At 39.8% G+C, this 21,531-nt stretch overlaps 1 protein-coding gene across 3 annotated transcripts in view; it reads left to right on the forward strand.

The window, feature by feature from the left end:
* Positions 1-21,531, forward strand: part of Ranbp17 (RAN binding protein 17) — a 313,822-nt gene that overhangs the window by 186,854 nt on the left and 105,437 nt on the right. For 2 of the 3 annotated variants that reach the window (XM_085829033.1, XM_085829032.1), the window contains exons 15-19: positions 129-188; positions 8,054-8,127; positions 9,069-9,149; positions 18,391-18,454; positions 18,535-18,643. In XM_085829033.1, coding sequence (XP_085685159.1) covers positions 129-188; positions 8,054-8,127; positions 9,069-9,149; positions 18,391-18,454; positions 18,535-18,643 — 388 coding nt within the window. The remainder of the gene's footprint in view (positions 1-128; positions 189-8,053; positions 8,128-9,068; positions 9,150-18,390; positions 18,455-18,534; positions 18,644-21,531) is intronic. The other variant, XM_021175823.3, reaches the window with a different exon arrangement.

The following is a 21,531-nucleotide window of genomic DNA, read 5'->3' on the forward strand; positions in this document are numbered from 1 at the left end:
AAATATTTTAAGTGACAGCAATAGACTTCTGAGCCATTTTTTTCCTTGTACCTGAAATTGGGAAGGCTTACTGCTCTTCTCTTAGATCTGACATCAGGTGGCAGGTCCATAAACTCTGTGCTTTTTAGGTTGTACGCCCGAAGAATGATGTTTCCAGAGTTCCCGAGAAGGCTTGGAAAATAGTTAAGGTGAGTTGAGTAACTGGTCCCGGTGATGGGCTCACCTATCTGTCTGCTTGTCTCCTGACATGTCAGGTTACTCAGGTGGGGACCACTGCACTGACTTGACTCCTTTCTATATGCTCTGTCCTCCTAGTGTATAGGTCTTAGAGCCAGATAGTCAGTAGGCACCTCATTAGTAGGACCAACTCTAAAGACTGGAGTTACTGTGAAAGCAACCTAGGACCCTGATTCTAGTATTTCTGAGTCCTAATGCCTGAGAGGGTAAGCTTTACTAGATGGGAAAAGGATACACCTGTGCCAAAATGCATTTCTGGCTGACATCTTCTAGAAGCATGAGGAATACACAAAATTCTTTGCTTCCCAGTTCCTCTCCTCTGCCTTTATCCTCTCACAAACTTTATACAGTAAATTTTTTTCCTTTAAAATCTAACCATACCTCCCTATAGGCTTAGTGATAAAAGATTTTGTTATAATACAAAATTATAAGTAAACCTGTAAATGGCTAAAATGCCTCATTCAATCCATGGTCTCAAACATTCCAACAAGCATTATTCTTTTGCCATAACATTGTTTGTAATTTTTTTCAATGGGTTTGGAAAAATAATACCTAGAATTTTAGTGTCTCTTTATCCGTAGAAGACTGTTGTAACAGAAGCTTGGCTTCAGACATGGAGTGAGTTGGCAGCCAGCAAGAGCAAAGCTGTGTCAGGACAAATGTACTCTTCATCTTCTCTGGTTGGCTTTCAGCTGGCTGCACCACAGGAGTCTCTATGAGCTGTGTATCCTGTGACCAATAACTGGTGCGCTCCACCCGGGTCCCTCTTGGCTAGGGACAGCCTGTCGGGAGGCATTAGGTTCATGCTGGTGAAGATCCTTAGTCAGTGACTCCCTGAAGGAAAGAGAGGCAAACAGCCAGATTCTGTTGAACAGGTGGTAGTTAGACCTTAGCTCTGGTTATGGGGGTGGAAAGAATAGACTCTCTCCAAAATTACCAGTCTTACTCATTTTCACGTGATCGTTATGTACTTCTCTACCCAGTAAGTGACTGGCTAGAAATGTATCTGGGAAAATCTCTGGCAGCATCTGGACCTCCCTTAACTTTTCCACCTTCGTTTATCAGTCTGGATTTGGGCCCATGTCAGGAATGGAAACCCCACTGGGATGCAAGCAAAAGAGGAAGCGAGTTCTTAGCCATGCATCAGTGGAGGCCCCTACTGGGAGAGGGGATTATCACAAGCAGCAGGCAACCCTGCACCCCAGCCTGCTGAGCTCATGCTCTGCCACAGGATGTGAAGCAAAGGGAACGTGAGGCCAGAGTGCTTGCTCCAAGTTTCCTTATACAATAGGTTATTCAAGCAGATTGGGAATGCTTCTTAAGCCATTTCCTAGATCCATGTCCCCTTAGGAAGGTGGTCACCACAGATGGTGAGTTCAGATAGTCTTGTTGCAGTACAAATTTAACATTCATATGGCACTTCCTCACTGGCTTTACTCTGACAGATACTTTCAGGTCTTCTGACCCAGGCAGCAGCTTGCTCTGCCATTGCTACGTAGTTCCCAACTTAAACTATGGTTTTAAATTAAATTCTGCCAAAGGATTTCTTTGTTCTAATTTCAATCCTATATTTATTAATTTTGTGTTAAATGCTATGGCAAGGTTAGCAAAGATTAATATAGAGCTTATTCAATATCACTATGGGTACATATTTAATATGCAGCAATGATGTTTGTACCATTAATTTCTTGCTATAATGATACATTTATTATAATGTTCCTGTTTTAGTCAGCCCCAAATGTCAATGAAAGAGCTCAATGTTCTTTCTTCCAAATGGTTCAGCTACGTAATTAAATGCTTTATTAGGTCACTAGACTCCACCTCAGTCTGCTACCAACCCCTTCCATTTTAACAGAGTCCTCTTATAGAGAGGACTGAATTGACTACAAGACAAAAATTAGGGAGATTGCTTTCTTATTTATAATATACAGTTCAATGGCAAAGTTCCAAATCCTTTCCTAAGTAGTACTGGTGGCTTTGTCACGTGAGTACTGTCTCCATACTCCAGTCAACTTTATGGAACAGGAACCGCCCTGTGTGGGGCGCTGTCTCCATGTGGGTACCATGAGCACAGGTTTTTCAAGTTACAAGTGTCCAGGCCTTAGCTGATAAGTCAAAGTCACTACGGTAAATTAAGATAGTGCTTTAAAATCCAATTGGGGATGGGTTATGTTACCAATTTCATCTTATTTGATGTAAGTTTATGAGAATTAGGTGGTTCAAAGAAGGTATGTCACCTGACGGCAGGAGTCTGTGGTTGATTTCCACAGTACTGTGCACAATATGCTAATGCCTTTGAGATGTTATAACATCTTAAACATCTATAGAGTGCCTACATGTATTAACTCCCTGTAATTTTCTGAAAATTCATTATCCAAAAATCTTAATTCATTATAACAGCTCATATGAAAACCTACAGAACTGGGTTTCTTTTATTCTCATATTTGCACACAATGAGAGATTCTCATTGTTTCTAATTTGTTTCATGTGGTGCCTCTGAGTGCATCTCACAGAGAGCTGTTATTGAATCTCTGTGACTATCATTATATCCATCAACCTCTAGGAACTAACATTCTGGGTTTCCCAGTTCTATAATCTACTTCAGATGTAAGGACTGACATAATTAGCTTCTTGCAACTTATAATCAGAATGCAGCAGACACCCAATTGCAAGTCCCAGACTGCGGGGGGGGGGGGGGGGGCAGTGTACAGATCGGCGTAGGCTTTACCTTTGCTCTTTATTAAATCGAAGCCAACTAGCTGGCTGCAGATTTTCTGTTGATTTCCTTTTCTGGTTGTCTAATTTGACTCCTTTGAAAAATTGTATATAAGATTATTGAGGAAAGCCAAAAAATGAAAGGATGATTGAAGCTGTCTACCTGTAAAAGCACAAGTAACATCCCGCATTAGATGAGTTCAGAAGTTGGCGGTGCATTGCACCTCTGAAGTAGTATATTCACATGCAAATGCTCGTTCCTGAATTTTAAAAGAACCCTTGCAATAAAATAACAAGAATTTATTAAAATGATTTTTAGGAACATGTATTCTCAAACTGTAATGACAATTTCTGACATTTCTATAAATTTCATATATTTCATGAGCTGTTTCAGCGTCTGACTGTTAAAATGGGCACTTCTGAGGCAGGTCCTGTTTAGATGCAGTAACAACTGGTGTTGCGCAGGCTATGCTGAGAGCAGTGGCAGAGGCTCACTCAGCCTGCGTGAGGTGCACCACAGACCACAGCACTTCTGTGTCGGGAAATACTGCAGTCATTGTTTTATTCCTTTATCAAAGACAATTTCTGTGAACAGAATGTATTAATTGGTTCAATATATACATGAAGATTTTAGAATTAATAATGCAAATTTCAAAGGTTTATTGGTCTTGATGTTATCTTTATGCTATTAAAATCTCCACGAGTACTGGAGAAATGGCTTAGTACTTAAAGCAATTGCCACACAGCATGAAGAATTTGGAGTCCCCCAAACCCACATAAAAGCCAGGCAGGTGGGATACTGAGAATCCCCAGGGCAAGCTGGCTAGCAAAAACCAGCACGTTCCAGGTTCAGCAAGAGACCCTTCCTCAATCAATGAAGTGGAGGAAGATGAAGGAAGCCACAAATGCACTTTTCAGGTCTCTGCACGTTTCAAGGAACACTGAGTTAGTGGCAGATTCAGAAACCAAATCTAAATGTCTTTAGAACCAAAGCCTATTCTTTCTTTTGCTGAGTTCAAGATGTTCTAAGAACTGCTGACCAGACCTTTCCCCTCCCCTCCAAAAGCACATGCTTAAATGATTGGTGAAACTTTTATTCGCATGAAGAACTGACACTACAAGATCATAATTATTATATGATATTAAAAAATGTCGATAATAGACTTGGAACTCTGGAATATACCCAAGTTTCCAAAAAAAGAAAGGTCTTAATCTTTGAGAAAGCTTTCTCTAGGAAACACTTATGTAAAAGTCTGGCAATTCCCATGCTTAGTGACTCGGATTTGGAATATGAGATCCTGTGTCCAATAAACAAACAAACAAACAAATAAATAAAATTTGAAGTAGAATTGGCAAAAGTATCCACTTGACCATGAATTTAACAGGCACTGGTAAAGTGGTGGCCATAGTTGCTCAGAGGCACACTGAGGGGGGGAGCAAAGGAGGGATGAAACAAGAGAAGCCTGTTTTCAAAGTATGTGTCTGTGTAAAACGCACCAAAGTGGGGGAGGGGAGTGGGGGGAGGGCTTGGGGGACTTTTGGGGTAGAATTGGAAATGTAAATGAAGAAAATACCTAATTAAAAAATAATATAAATAAATAAATAAATAACCACTTCATAAGGAAACAACAACAACACCACCAAAGGTATGAGTGTGCATTGGTTGTCATTGTATTATCAGCCTTGGAAGAGCAGCTGGTGACTTTGGTGGCAGTGGTGGTGGAGGCGGTGGCATTGGTGTTCTGAAGTAGTATTACTGTGTAACCCAAGTTAGCCTCCAGCTCACAATCTTCTGCCTGTTTGACAGTTGGAGTTAGAGGCATTTGCCACCATGCCTGGCCTTAAGCTCTTATTTCTTCTGTATTTCCATGTGTGTCATTAGAATCAAATTACCTTAGTAGCTTCTGAAATCAAAAGTTAGTTGTCTGTGCTGCTGTCTCCCCTTGAGTCTCTATGCTTCCTGGAAAGGAATTGTATAGTATGGTTTTTTTCATGTTATTACAAAGGTATTTTGGTAAAAATTATTTTTAAAATCATCTTGAAGTGATAAATGTTGTAGGAAGTACTTAGAACTCTAAATATTATATTAGATTTGATTTCATTAGAAACCTTTTTTTGACTGATGCTTTATGATAAACAGTTTTGTAGATATGCCTCATTGGGCAAGTTATGTCTTACCTCTTAAATAGTCTGTGTATGTCACATGATTAAATTCTAAATGTTAGAAGATGTTTTCCTATTATCGTCATGTTCTCTGACTGGCATGAGGCCTTGAGAAATGTGAGGCAGTCTTTTAAGAGAAACGATGTAATCATCCATTGATTTTAAGTGACCCTGTCACATGTGAAAACAAATCAGATTGTTGCTCTTAATGAGCTTTTCAATTTACTATTCAGTAGATCAGATAAGTGGATTTAAGAGGTAATGCTCCTGTTTAGTACTCCGGCTTGACTGTCAGATCCTGGTAGTGGAGAGAAGTCCCCGAGGACAGAAGCGTTGACACAGCTCTAGATGGGATAATGGGGATCAAAGCTAATGGATGCTAAAAGGAATGGTGCAGGTTACAAGGAGGATTGTGGGTAAAGCCCTGCCAGTGCCAGTGCTGACTGCTTGCTCTTTCGTGGTGCTGCCTCAGATCTGATGCTTGGAGAAACTGTTTTGACAGCAGAGCATGGCAGACCTGCCTGCCTGCCTAGCAAACTCTCCCAACAGGAAAACAAACAAACAAACAAACAAACAAACAAACCAAAACCCTGCTGGTGGGATCCTCAGTTTTCAAAATAACACATTAGTTACTAGGTTCTTCACCGTGGCACAGTGACACATCTTGAGATGTAAGTTTTCCTTTTACAGAAGTGCAAAGTGGTCATCGATGATCCAGAAGAAGTTAACTAATGTTAACAAAAACAGAGGACCGTGTTATGACAATGCCACAGGGATGAGCCGCGTGGAAATGCCTAGAGGACTTATGGGACATTTTCTTTGTCTTTGACTGTGATCGTGAACTCAGGAGACCTAGAGGAGCTAGTAGCTTCATCCATGTTTTCATCCTTGGTGAGCACCAGGGCCTTCCAAATTCCAGTCAGGATGAGGAACATAATGTGCACCCTGCATTGAGCAGAAGAGAGCAGACAGCAGCATGTCAGGTCTCCACTGCATGTGCCTTCACACATTGGTCTTAAATACAGGCTCTTACGGGATAACCACAGATAAAAATAACAATCCATGTTGCTCTCTAAAAAACTTTTTTTCCATATTTTTTGGCCACAGAATTCAATATATCCTAAAATGTAAGAGGGCACATTTCATTGTTTGATTATTCACATTGTAGTAAGTCTCAGTAGGCTTTTTCTCTTACATATTAAGTGTACATGCCATAGTCATTAACAATTGTCATAGATGCTGAGCCAATGAGTAAGGCATAATATCAGTCTGAAACGATTTTCTAGCAAAATGGGAGAAGTGGACAACTGAACATCGGGAAGTGAAAGGACCAGGGTAGATGAATGAGGCAGATACACACAGGAACATGAAGCTCGCCGTGCCTGGAAGGCTAGGGAGGCCTTGGAGAAGACAGCTTTTGAATAGTGGGAGAAGAGGAAGGCTGCTGCTGACAAAATGAAGAGCCAGAGAAGTCCTAGCGATGATTCAGTTCTTCTGTGCTTCCACTTGAGAGAAATGGTTGAAAATGGGTGTACATGGGGTCAAGGAATGAAAAGTTTTTATACCAAAAGTCATATTGATATCAGCTTTTCCAAGAGGACTGACTTGAATCTTCTTGGCCATGGCCATGGGTCATGGTAAATTAAGGGAAAGTTCCCTTTGTATACATCATTATTCCTTTGAGCCTTCTCTGTGCTTACAGTTTCTGATTGAGAGGACTGGTGGTGACTAAGTTCCTTCAGCTACAAGTATCTTAGGACACACAGTGATCACAGCAGCCACTGGATAATCTTTGGAATGCTGTCGTGGAGGGCTCAACAGTCAGCAGAAGAGACATAGGAAATCTTAATAATACTTTTCATTCCCCTCTCTCTGCCGCAGCTTCTTCCCACCATTCTTCCCTTCTCTCTTTCCTTCCTCCTCCTCCTCCTCCTCCTCCTCCCTCCTCCTTCTCTCTCTTTCTCTCATCAGTTATCTTGCTAGCCTGAGGAAGGGGCTTCCAGACATAGGACCCAGGTGGAAAATTTGTATCACAAAGTTCTGATTTGCATAATTTTTAAAACTCAAATACAATACTTCTGCACTCCTCTCCTGTATGACCCTTTAACTCCGAGTGATTTATTATCTTACTGTGACCTGTGGCAGTATATCAAGCTAATGTGTAAATAAAGCTTAGTTGTCATACGTAGCAAATAAACAGATTAGAGAAGGTGAGACGACAGACAGTCACTGGGGATGAAGTGACAGCTGTGTCTGGCAGGGAGAACCTGCAGTCCCAGCAGAGCATAGGGATGTAGAGGTGCTAACTGTGCTCAGCTCACCAGGCTCCCGGGGAATGGTCCTTTGACTGCTGCTGGTATGTGTGCCTGAGGTTGACACAGAAATGTCACCCAAGCTCTGCAGCCAGCTGTGCCCACTTAAAAGCTCAGAGGATCCTCATGTGCTGATGATGTTCAGTCCCACAGTCCACAGTCAGAGTTGTCTCTGTCTCAGCTCGAGAGTATTGCAGGGAGTGACTGTAACTGACTCAGACTGTCTGTTTCCTAAGAACACTTTTTCATTGTCACCTTGAGTCATCTTGAATTTTATTGATGCTTTGCTGATATCTAAAATAGATAGATTCTTTTCTTGAGTACTATTTTCCAATTTTTTGGTATGGAAAAGAAAAAGGTAACCCCAATGTTGAGCTGTTATGGGTGGAAATGAGTGTGGCTGTGTTTGTGTGTTAGTGTGGACACATTCCAAAGCAGGAGTGTTTCCTGTGGGGAAAGGCACTGCAGTTGGGGATGACATAGTTTTCATCTCATGAGCTCTGGACTCATTCCCTGTTTCAGTATGGATGTAGATCTTTGAGTTGTAGACTTGTTAACTTGAGCAGCCTTTTGAAACTACCTATGAACGATAAAGCTTTTAACACTTACATTTTTCATGCATGCAGGTGTATGCTCGTATGTCAGAAGTCTTAGGAATAACAGATGATAACCATGTTCTGGAAACATTCATGACGAAAATGTGAGTATCTGTTTTGGGTTTTTTTCTGTTTTGATTCACATATCATCTTGTTGTATTTCCATCTGTTTATAGATATTAATTTTTTAACTTACAACCTTGGCTTTAATTGTTAGTGTGTGCATTGCGCTTCACTAAAGCTTCTCATACTTAAACCTCACCATCTAAAGGGCACTATTATTTGTCTGGATGGCCACATCACTATAATATACAATATCATAACACTGTCCTAAAAAGATATATAGATATTTACAGGATTTTTTTTTTTGCTTTATAATTAAAAACAAAACACCCCACCTCAAAGACCACTGAAGAATGAATTGCAAACTATGCTCATAATTGCCTTAAACTAAGCATCCCGTGGCTCCAGCAAAGACGTGTTTATAGAGCTCAATGGCTTCTCCTCACAGACCCACCAGTGCTTGTCAAACCAACATCAAGGCTTCTGCTTGGATACCATGTGCCTCACAGGCAACCCTGGCCTGCTCACAGGAGCGAAGCCGGGTCAACACCAGGACGTAGATCAGTTTTGGAGCCCCCAGGTGATGATTCATTTGGGGCAGTGACTGGTTCACCTTCATGAACTCCTTTATGACGATATTTCCTGTTCCCATTCTGTTTGGCTTGATTCCAGATTTGTTTCTTCTGTGAAACACTTAACATTATAGGCTGACTTATTTAAAGAATTATTTACTATTAAATTAAATCAAATTAAATTAAAATATTTACTATTTTAAACTTACAGAATTTCATGCTAATGTACATTATATGTATATTATTGTATAAAAGTTTAAATGTGCTATTAGAATTTTTCTAATATGTTGAAATTTGAACATGCTTTTCACTTGGTGATCGAAGGCACCTGACTTACATGTATTCCTTTTCCGAGGGTCTTCTTATGCTGGTAGCTTTCTAACAATTGAACCCATTTCCTTCATGTTTAGTGTTACAAACCTGAAGTACTGGGGAAGATGTGAGCCTGTACTCTCCAGGACGCTTCAGTTCCTGAGTGACCTTTCAGTTGGATATCCTTTTCTGTGGCTATGTGCTGCACCTACTCAGCAGGCATGGCGGCATGGCCACGTCGTTCCCTTGCTTCTAGCTTTCCAAAATAGTACAATAACTGTTTGGTCTGTTTAGCCTTATCTATAAATGTGTTTATAGTAACTATGATATGAAAATAGATAGATAGATTCATTCCTGTCTAATTGTGTTTTTATTAAGCTAGGCTAATTAATGATTACATAATAAAGTATGCAGTACACATGTATTTCAATCCATAGTTTTTATAATTTTCCGAAATTTCTCTTTCTGAAAGAAAGCATATGACTAACTTGAAGGCAGGCACAGGCTGTGACAATCCCACCTCATGAAGCCTCGTCCTTAGACACACAAAGGAGGAACAGAAAGAGCTTTGACCACCTCGCTGATTGCCGGCTTCCTCATCCAGTTATCATCAGACGTACTCTAAATTAAGATTTCCTCTTACGTGTTCAGTGTTTACATTTTTGCCTCTAGAGAGCATATAAAATTTGAAGCCAGAAATCATCCTTATTATTAGATTAGTTATTGTATTTCTACCAATAAAAACCAGATTGTAGATTGTTCCTTATAATTTAGCTGTAAGACACATAGATGTTATGCTAAATAAATAAATAAATAAGCAAGCATTGTTTTAGTTAACCTGTAAGATTAGCTGATATTTTCATATACGGACAAATTCTGAAAATGGTTAGCTTTGGATGGAAACCTTTAATGTAGTTTCGTTCCAGGAATATGCTTGTATTAGTTAAGTTTAAGATTGTGTTCCTCTATAAACCATAAAAGATTTCCAAAGTATTAGACACCCACTTTTGTGCTGGAATTTAATATGCAACTTTTTATTGGAAAATAATCGTCCTTGTCTGGCAAAATCCACCATGCAATATTTCTGTTAGTAGGTATAATGCAATAAAGACAGGGAGGGCTATTTATCACTACAAATTTTGAGGATTTCAGGATTCTTTTTATTATTTTAATATATTTCTTTGATATTAAATCAGAAAAATGATAAATTACACCTGTCTAGGCTGTTTTTCCTCTTTACTGGAAAGTGATGTACAACCCAATTCCAGTGGTCATTTTGGCTTTTTAAGATATGTATTTTTTTCTTATTAAAAAAAAAATCAACCTGTTTTTTTTTTCTAATAATGGTGCTGAAATACTCTTTATTTCTAACATATGAAGTGGTTTATAAGTACTTCATAGTATTGCAAACTCTCCAGGTTTTCACAGTGAATTACTATGAAAGGCTTTGGTTGTAGAGCACACACCTATTGTTTAGATTCACTCTGATTTTAGTTTGATATTCATATTTGATATAAAATTAATTTGATTTGTATTTTCATTTCATATAACTTGCATAATACCTAATTTTTGGTAACAATTAAGATACTTTTTGTTATCTATTTTTAAATACACATAACCTTTTAATTTATAAGCTGTATATTCCTTTTGAATAGTTCTCAAAATTAATTTTTAAGTCTTATTTTCAGAAAATTTATTAGACAAAGGTTAAAGGTTATAACATGTAAATTATTTCCACACAGGTACATTGATTTATATTTTTTAACAATTATTTCAAGTTTGCATATTTAGAAATATATATTAGCTCAATTTGATTTCAGTGCTCAGTTATTTGAATTATAAATCATTATGTCCCTTCTAGCTGATCAGTCAGGAAGTATCTTTGAATTCATTTACATAATGGGATATGTGCTTGCTGTATCCAGTAGCAATGCAGTTGCTACTTACCAAATGTGTGTCTTGTTGTTCTAGCCAATTTCATTATTATATGAGTTTTTTTAATTGGGATCTTAAAATACCTTTTTGTTACAAATAAAATTGTATTATTCAGCTATAGAAAGTATGCAAGGTAGTAATGGTCACCTATTGGTCTTCAGTAATAGAAAGTCTTATTTTGATACTCAACATATTTTTAAAATATAATTAGCAAGTCAGTGAAAATCATTTTATCTTTTCATTTTCTGTATTTCTAATGTGTGTCATCAGCACTTTGAGGTATTTTGTTTTGTGATTGGTTTCTATTTTGTGTGCTTCAGGGGACTGTCATTCAGTGTTTATGATGTGTAAACCAGTCTGTGAACTTTGATTATCTGACCACCTATTTGGAAATTAAAATTACCAAAAATTATTTTTAGGGATTACAGAACAGCCTAAAGTTTCCTTAAAGTAATGGTCAAGTTTATTTAAGTATCAGAACTGGATGTCTGATATCACATCATTAGGCCCCACACAGCACGTCTCTCTGCAAGGCTCTGACCAGGAGCTGAGAATCTGCCTCTTCAAGGCTTATCTGGACTGACTGGGCAAATGTTGGAGAGCCAGGCATTTCTCCCATGGCACATCTTCATTCAGCTCTGTTAGCATTAAATAGGGCAGCTGTGACAGATGAGAGGTCATCTGGCTTCCTATGTGATAATGTGGAAATTGATCCTTCAAGACTAGAGAGCCTCTTCTCCTTCCCACCGAGGTACTGTTAGCTTATCTGAGCCCTCTGTATCAGTGAGGCTTTGTAATGTTTAAGCTCAAAGACCCTTTGAGAAAACTTTTATACTTTCCTATCAGATTCATTGCTGTGGACGGATGGATGGATGGACGGATGGATGGATGGACGGATGGATGGATGGATGGATGGATGGATGGATGGATGGATATTGCATCTAGCAAATATATTTAGGTAACTCTTTACCATACTCTTATAATTTCCACAAGTAAAATTCAAGAATTCTTCATTCCAAGTATCTTGAGCTAACATGCACAGAGCTAACCTGCTCCATCTGGGTCCAACCCTCTTCAGTCAGGGTCAGTACCTGAGATCTCTCCTCCCTGAAATGTTTACACATCTGGAATTCTAGTTTGTATCTGAACAAGCTATGATGAGACTGTTGAAGTGACTGGAGTAGGGAAGCAGGAAAAGAGGGCGTGAAGGTCAGCAAAGCACTCTAACGTACCTTACCGTGACTGCCATAAAGGAGTCTCCTGAGTCCTGGGACCCACTCCTTATCACTTGAAGCTTTCCTTCTTTTGCAGAGTAGCTGGTCAGGATTTCTGCTGTAGTTCATCATCCAGATGATAGCAGTAACACCGCTGGCTGTGGCCTCACATTGATGGTAGTGAGTAGTTAATGCACTTAAGAGTCTTGATGAGGACCAGAGTTGGACACCCCACACCCATGGCCGGGGGTTATGGTACCAGTAACTCCAGCACCCGCTTCTGGCCTCCCAATGCACACATACATGCAAAATGTGCAGACACACACACTCATACACACAAATCAAAGTAAGTATTTTAAAATAAAAATAAACCCCACCGGGCAGTGGTAGCTCATGTCTTTAATCCCAGCACTGGGGAGGCAGAGGCAGGTGGATTTCTGAGTTCAAGGCCAGCCTGATCTACAAAGTGAGTTCCAGGACAGCCAGGGCTACACAGAGAAACCCTGTCTCAAAAAACCAAAAAAAAAAAAAAAAAAAAAAAAAACCATAAAAGAGCTCTTTGTTAATTTTTTTCCCTTGATTCTCCTCAGGTTGCCAAACCAGTAGTTTCTGTATTATCACAAACACTTATAAATTTTTAAGACCTAGCTCAAAATGAAAATTGGGAGTCTCTTTGTTCAAATCATTGATCATATCACAACTTCCAACACTAAAGCTTGAAACCAACATGAGGCATTTCTTTATATTATTATTATTGTTGTTGTTATTAGCTATTTTCTTCATTTACATTTCAAATGCTATTCCCAAAGACCCCTATACACAATTCAATTTCATCCTACACTCACTTCCTTTACTGTGGGGTCTTGTTCTCTTTCAATTCAGCTGGGCATCTGCCAAGTCCAGGGTCAATGAGCAAATAACAGACCTGCCCCAGAGCTTTCAGTTCTAACAGAATCAACCTGACTTTGAACCTCCTTCTAAGAACCCAAGTCAATAGCTTTACTAACATAAAACATATTTTAATCTAACTCAAATTATATACCAATTATATAGAAATCTATACATTAAAAATAATGATGTGAGCCAGGTATAGTGGCACACGCCTTTAATCCCAGCACTCAGGAGGCAGAAGCAGGTAGATCCCTGTGTTTGAGGCAGGTCTGGTCTACCGAGTGAGTTCCAGGACAGCCAGAGCTACACAGACAAACTCTCTCAAAAAAACAGGGAAAAACAAAATAAAACTTACTTGAAAACGTTATTGTCACTTAGAACATATTGTCACCTGTCCTAGAGTTGACAAAGTTTAACTCCTGCCTGGTGAAGAAAGTTCACGAGCACAAGCTTCCCCCAGAATTTAACTCATATATCTGACATACAGTGTTCTTATCTTTTGACTTCTTTCTGTTTTCAAGATCTAAATTATCTATAAACACTGAACATGTGTGGCCCTAAGAAATCTGCCTAAATCCTATCATTGTGTGGCCCTAAGAAATCTGCCTAAATCCTATCATTGCCCACCCTGCTATGCTTAGTGAATATGGAACACACTACCCAATTCCAAAACTTTTTTTTTTAACATTTTAACAGTCTTTGTAATGTGTACCTTTCAATTAATATTATTCAGAATTCCTTTTTGGGGACTAAAAATGATAGCCCAGATTTCATAGGACTTAATGAACTTGCAGAGAATCCATGTCCAGTCTCCAGCACACATGGCAGCTCACAACTGTCTTAAACTGATGTTAACTGCACACACAAGGGTACCCTTAGCATCATGCAAGCAAAACTGATGTTAACTGCACACACAAGGGTACCCTTAGCATCATGCAAGCAAAACACTCACAAATATAAAGTAAAGTAAAAAATAGAAGTACTTTTGAAGTACTGATGTACTTTCCTGATAGTACATAAAAAATGATTTTCTTTTTGTGTTTATACTCCCTGGCCTTTAGATTGATAAAATGTGATAGATCCTTGTGCTGGATGGTCTTATGCCAACTTGACACAAGCTAAAGTCATCCGAGAAAAAGGTATCTCCTTTAAGAAAAGGCCCTCATAACATCAGACTATAGGCAAGCCTATAGGGTATTTTCTTAATTAATGATTGGTCGAGGAGGGCTAGCTACCCATTGTGGGTGGTTCCAGGGTTCTAGTCTAGGGCTGTTGGCCCTAGGTTCTGTAAGAAAGCAGGTGGAGCAAGCCATGAGGAGCAAGCCAGTAAGCACACCAATCCAGGGCCTCTGTATCAGCTCCTGCATCCAGGTTCCTCCCTTGTTTTGAGTTCCCATCCTCATTTTCTTTGATGAGAACAGTGATGCAGAAGTGTAAGCCATTTAAACCTTTTCCTCCCCAACTTGCTTTTTGGTCATGGTGTTTCACTGAAGCAAGAGAAATCCTAACTAAAACAAATTGTTACCAGGATTGTGACGGACCTCACCATGCTGTTTTGGGTAGGAATTTGGGGAGGCTTTGTGCAAGAAAAGCCATTGATTGTTCAGTGCTTGGTGAGATGTTCTGTAGGATCTTGGAAGGCAAGAATGTTGAGGGCAATACAGAAGATCTAAGTCTGGCTTGTGAAGTTTCAGAGGGAGAGGTTTGGTGTTTTGTTTTGAATTAAGATTCTGTATTTCTGGTTTGCTGGGACTGAAGTGAAACATTTCCTTTGCTGGAATACTTGATGCTAGTCAATTAGAGCTGGTGGGGGTTAAGAAAAGACCAGTATCCTTGAGGTGAAATCTTCTAGGAAGTGTTTCCTGAGTGTCAGCATGCAGAAGCTGTGTTCCATAGGTGACCAAGGTTGGACTGGCAGCTGAACTTGATAGTGTAATAATCATCTAGGAAGCACTGGCTTAAAGGCATGAAAGAATCATGAAGAGCAGGAGAGGCCATCGGTGAAAGTACAGCCTCAGTGGCAGTTGAAGACCCAGGCCTGAAGGAGTCATACAAAGAGATTAAGGCAAATTGAAGAGAATCTTTGAAAGAAATTGGTGAAAATGCAGCCCAGTTGAACAGAAGACTCCAGCATTTTGGAGATTCCAGTACTATGGGATGACCACCAAGAATAGTGGCAGCAGTGGAGTGTAGTCAGCCAGAACTAGAAGACATGCTGTATATGTTTCAGAGGATGGCACCAGGGAAGGAACTCCAGCCCCTTGGAGGAGCCCAGAAGATCAAGAGCAGATCCCCTACACTGGATGTTGAGTCCTTTGATTTTGCTTTGATTTGATGTGCCTGTGTTCTGGTTCTTAGCTTTTGAAGTAAGAAAGCATTTAATTTAGTTTTGATTTTACAGGTGCCCACAGTTGAAAGGCTTTGGATTCTAAAAGCAATTGGCTATTTTATAGAGACTGAATTTTTAATGTGTTTGACTTTATAATGACAGCAGGACTTTTAAAGTTATTTATGTTTTTAATATGAAATCTTGGGGGATGAATGAGATAGGTAAGGTGGCTTACCAGTGACATGTTTGTGTCAAGTTGACAAGGAGTCAATTGTGCCTGATAGGTTTATGTCAACTTAGGTTTATGTCAGCTTGACAGGCAGGAATCTCCACTAAGAAATGCCTCCATAATATCAGGCTGTAGATACTTGATGGAAAAACCTAAGCTAAATAAGCCCTCTCCTCCGCAGTTTGCTTCTTGGTCATGGTATCTGCAGTAGAAGCCCTAAGGTATTGCTCATGAATTGGAGCCCTGCTTGTTGTTCCTGTGGAGATCGCTACTAACCTGTATAATACTCACAACACAGGAAACCCATTTGTTCTCAGCTTAGTTATCTTCTGCAAAGAGAAGTCACTCAGAATTTTAGCAGTGTGTAAGATAAACCATTCCTTTGACCTCTTGCTTTTCTCCATCATGGTTGCTAACTTCATGACTAGCTTCACCTGTCTTAATGTTTTTATAACCACTCAGATGCAGAGGAATTTTCTGGAAATTTGCTAAGTCAGATGTCGTAGTTGGCCATTAACAAATTTGCCTACTCCCAAAAGATAAGATTCCCCCTATCATATGTGGGGCCCAGTTCTAATTATTTTATGTTAGACAGAAGAACAGGTGCTAGTCTTTAAAGTCAAGTAGATATATATCAGATAGTGCAAAGAGGTCCAGAACTGTAGAGTCAGCAGTCCTGGGGTTGACCCTTGACTTTACCATATGTTAGTGCATTCCCAATGTAGCCTGTGCATGATTCCCAGGACTGTTGCAGTGACTGTTACCATGCTGTCCTCACTGATAGGAGCTGCAGGCCTCTGAAGAGCCCAGTACTGTGTTAATCCACCCATCCTGCCCTCTTGTCTGCTAGAGAAGAGTAAAAATAAAGGACCATAAAGATATGTCCATTTAGCCCAGCGGTGGTGGTGCACGCCTTTAATCCCAGCACTTGGGAGGCAGAGGCAGGTGGATTTCTGAGTTCGAGGCCAGCCTGATCTACAAAGTGAGTTCCAGGACAGCCAGAGCTACACAGCAAAACCCTGTCTTGAAAAAAAAAAAAAGAAAGAAAGAAAAATATATGTCCACTTGCCTTTTCCTTTTAACATTACAAATCTTAAGACCATTAACTAGTTCCGAGCTTCATTCCCGTAAAGGGATGTAAATATTCAGATGAATTCTCATTATTGTATTTTTTCAAATTTTTAATTATTTTTCTTGAGAATTAATTAAAAGGCAGTGGGTGCTGACCTTGGTTCAAAGTGCACAGATGTGGTTCTGCAGAAAATATCTTTGGCAGCTGATATTTTTCCTGTGGATGTTCTGTTTATTGCTTCATAAATATTCTATTGTCTAAACATGACTTGCTGTTTGTTAGCAGTGCTGACAGGAGGGTTCCTGTTAATGGCAGCATTTATACTACCCATATACCCTGTCACTTTTAACTTAGCAATTTTAAGAGAATTGCCTTTGGTAATTACTTAAGATATTTCTAAGTTTATTGATCCCCACCCTTGTTTAACTGAGTGAAGTTTGAGTGACAGTTCATCTGCTTAAAGATTGATGGTTTTGAAAAGTCGTCAAATCCACATCTTCAAATCTAAGAAAAAGCTTGCTGCTTGTCAGTGCTGATCTTGTCCTTTGGTTGCCAGAAAATACAGTGCACTAAGGAAAGTGTGGCCGGCTGCCAGGCCTGCCCTGGTGGCGTTTTCAATCTGTGGAAGACCTATGCATAAGACGCCACTCTACTGCTCACCTGGAAGGCAGACACACTTCAATCTAAGTCATGCTAACAGTTTGTGGTTCGGAAAGCATTTGCCTGGTAGAGTTGTGAGAGTCAGCCGAGTAACTAGTCCCCATGTCACCCTCATGCCCTTTCCCTGGCTTGTACTCAGTAAAGATGTCTGCATCATCTGACCCTCAGAACAACCTTGTAAAACAGAAAAAAAATCAAGGTCTTTTGGCTCAACCCTTGGTTTTTTTTGTTTTGTTTTGTTTTGTTTTTAAGATTTATTTATTTATTATATGTAAGTACACTGTAGCTGTCTTCAGACACTCCAGAAGAGGGCGCCAGATCTTGTTACGGATGGTTGTGAGCCACCATGTGGTTGCTGGGATTTGAACTCTGGACCTTCGGAAGAGCAGTCGGGTGCTCTTACCCACTGAGCCATCTCACCAGCCCCTCAACCCTTGTTGAGAACTCAGCAGTGTCAGCCACATCCATGCAGTCTTAGATGGGCAACTTAACTTCTTTAAGCTTCTGTTTTCATATCTACAGAATAGAATTAATAACACTGTCATTGTGAAGACTAGATAAAATAATATAACATGAAAAAGCTCTTCCACTTAAACACTTGAGAAATATTAGTTATATTAAGCTGTCTTTCAACATTTAATGACGTGAAATTTGCTATATCTTTCTGACTAGATTTTGGTTTTAAACTTCTGAATTCATTGTTTCTTAAAATTGAATAATTTTCTCTTTCTTGATAGTCCATTATGAGTCTTTATAATAATTTTATTATGAAGTAGAATTAGTAAAAAGAAATTCTTTAGCCATACCCAGTGTGAAAAGGGTCAGTTTCAATTTTCTGCTATCAAGGCTTTAACAGTGAGGGGTTCTTGTCCTAATTATAGGTTTCACTCTTTCATTTCATAACTAGAATATGTATAAGATGGAAAAGTAATTGCCCTGGTTAATAATGGATCATCATTCTTAGCAAAATGAAAGGCATTTCTATAGGAGTACTCCTAGACTTAGTAGTCTCTTTACAAACTAAAGTGCAGTTTTAGTTATGTTTTATGATTTATTGTGTATATTTGTCCAGATTCCTTAACATTATTACCTATATCCTTTTAAAAAAGCTTGTGAAAATAGATGCTGTGAAATTCATGCTGAAAAATCACACGGTATGTCTGGTTCTCTAGTAACTAGAACCTTGTGAGTAGGTGGACACTGGTAACCTTGAATACTCCTTTGCTTTCATCAGAGTGAACACTTCCCGTTTCTTGGCATCAGTGATACTTACAATGTGGGTGACTTCAGGTGCCGGACAACCTTCTACACAGCCCTCACTCGCCTTCTGATGGTAGACCTGGGTAAGTGGATGGAGCTTTGCTGACAGGTCAACAGCAGTGCAGATGAAAGAGTGCAGTGTTGGTTGGTGAAGCGTCTCACTTGTTAGGATTCCTTTCTGCTTATCCTTGACCATTGATCTTACTTTTGCTAATCTGGAAACTGGGCCTGGTGGCTCAGGGGCCACAGGAGGACTGGGTCAAGGCCTGAGCGGAATACAGAGTGAGCTCAAGGTCAGCAATTTGGCAGGCCCTCTCTCAAAATTAAGGTTTTTTTATGGCCAGGGATATAGCCCAGTGGTAGAACTCTTGCCTGACATATTTCAGTCCCTAGGACTGCAGAGTCAAGAACAGGAAGTGTAGGAACAGTCTTAAGGACAGCTATACTATAAATGTTTGCCCTTGTTCTCATAGGTTTTTTGCATTTTGTTTTCTTTTTTACATTTTAATTTTTAATTTATTTTGAGAGTATATACGTGTGTGTACCTGGGCCACAACACACAAATGGGGGCTAAAGGACAACCTTTTGGGAAGTTGTTCTCTTTTACCATGTGGGTTCCAGGGATCAAACTCAGATGATCAGGCTTGGTGGATTAATTTATCCACTGAGCCATCTTGCCAGCCCAACAGGAAAGATCTTCCCTCTGGTGTTCTGAGATAGTCTGATGGTTCAGTTGGGCCTCAGGCTGAAGTCGAGAAGGGGCTTGAAGTCCTGATCCTCCACTTCTGAAGGCTGAGAGGACATTACAGGCCTGTGTGCTGAGGGCCAAACCCAGGATTCCTCATGTGCTCAGGCAGGCCTCTTTCCTCAGCTCCGTCCACAGCATTCCTATAGTTGCCAAATCTGCAGAGGCAGAAGTTGTTCTTTTATTTTTGTTTGAGAAAGTCTTAGGAAGACCAGGGTGGTTTTGAACTCCTTTGTAGTTGAAAATGACCTTAGACTTCTGGTCCTCTTTTCTCTAAATCTTACTTGGTAGGATTATAGGTGTCTGCAACCATGCCTAGTTTTATGTGATGGCAGGAATCCAGTCCAGGGCTTTACACATGCTGAGGAAATGCTCTTCCAGTACTCTATCTCTAGTGCCACAAACAGGCTAGTGAGGCCACTGCAGTATATGACCTGTGAGGAGCGGGTGAATGATAAGGCATTGCTGAGCTAATAGGGCAACTGCATACATCGGAGCAAATGCATCAAAGCGGCTGAGGAAAACTGAAGGGGCTTTTTCAATAATTACTGTAACCATTTTGAAAACCATATGGAAATGCCTTAAATAATTAAAAGTAAAACCACAGCAGGCTTTGGAAATCCTCCTAGTGAGCTGTACACCAGAGGGAGTGAAGTCAGCATACAGAACAGACACCTGCACTAGCATGTTCATTAAAGCAGCAGTCACAGTAGCCAAGAGATAGAAACAACCTTGGTATCCACTGAGGCTTGAATAAACATGCACTCACGCTCGAGCGCACAGATACACACACACACACACAGACGAATCCTCTTTAGCCATAAAAGTAAGAAAATGAATCCATTTGCATTGCCTTTGTTGGGTGGATGAACCTGCGTGGTTTGTATTGTGTTAAGTGAAATAAGCCGGGCATAGACAGACAACTACTGCAAGATCTCACTCTAGGCAGACTCCAAAAAAACAAGGGGATTTCATAAAATTGGATAGTAGTAGTTCCCAAGGACTATCAAATTTGGAGACAGTATAAAATGATGTCCTGACTTTGATATGCCTTTTCAACTAGTTACGGGAATAAAGTTGAAGAGCTGTGGCATGCAGTCGCAGTTGTAGAGGTTTCTGGCCAACAGTCTCAAGCATGCTACAGAACTTACGGAACTCCCAGCATGTTGTTGTGAAGTACTTTTTACAAGGGTGTGTAAAGTGCTCTCATCCCTAAAGTGATATGTGCATGAGATAATATTATGCTAATTAAATGCTAGATTTAATTATGTATTTGTGTGTTTTACAGTGTTTTAAAAACATTTCTGGCTGAGCAGTGGTGGCGCACGCCTTTAATCCCAGCACTTGGGAGGCAGAGGCAGGTGGATTTCTAAGTTCGAGGCCAGTCTGGTCTACAGAGTGAATTCTAGGACAGCCAGGGCTACACAGAGAAACCCTGTCTTGAAACAAACAAACAAACAAACAAAATTCCGCTGGGGCACTCTCAGAGAAACCCTGTCTTGATTTTTAAAAATTTTAATTTACTTTTAGCTGATATAAAGAGAGTGTATATATTACCAGGGTACCATGGAATGTTTTCATATTTTTATGTATTTTATGATTATTCATGTTAAACAAGTCTTCTTTTCTTAGTTTGTGTTGATTTTGTTTTATTTTGGTTTTGGTACTGTTGAAGGTCAAATCCAAAGGTCCCATGCATAGTAAGCCGGCAGTTTACAACGGAGCTACAATCTAAGTTCATCATTAAATACCTATCTTTTTGGACACTTACAAGTTCCTCATTGTTAAATACTTCAGATAGTTTCTTGTAGATTTTGAAGTGTCCAGTGTGCCATTAGCATCCTATAATGCATTAGCACATGAGGACTTAAGTTCTAACTAAAGGCCCATCGACAGGCCTCCATCCAGCTCTTCCCCTCCTCTACAGGGCCCAGCCTCTAATAACCACTATTATTATGACATTTTGAAGTTCTGTCGGGTGTGAGGGAGTTGTCTTTGTGTCCTGACTTACTTCACTTGGCATCAGGTGTACTATCTGTATTGTCTCATATGACAAATTTTCATTCTTTTTGTGGCCAAACATAATATGGCGTGTATAAACGCCCTCCATATGTCCCTCATTGTTCATTGGTGAAAGTAAGCCTGCTTCTGTTTCTTGATTGTGCTGAATAGTGATGTTGAAAGCATGACATTGCAGTGTCTTCTGTCCTTTTGGAGGTGTACCCA

The sequence above is a fragment of the Mus caroli genome, unplaced genomic scaffold, assembly GCF_978045245.1.
Source record: "Mus caroli unplaced genomic scaffold, Mus_caroli_1 scaffold_13, whole genome shotgun sequence".
Lineage (NCBI taxonomy): Eukaryota > Metazoa > Chordata > Mammalia > Rodentia > Muridae > Mus > Mus caroli.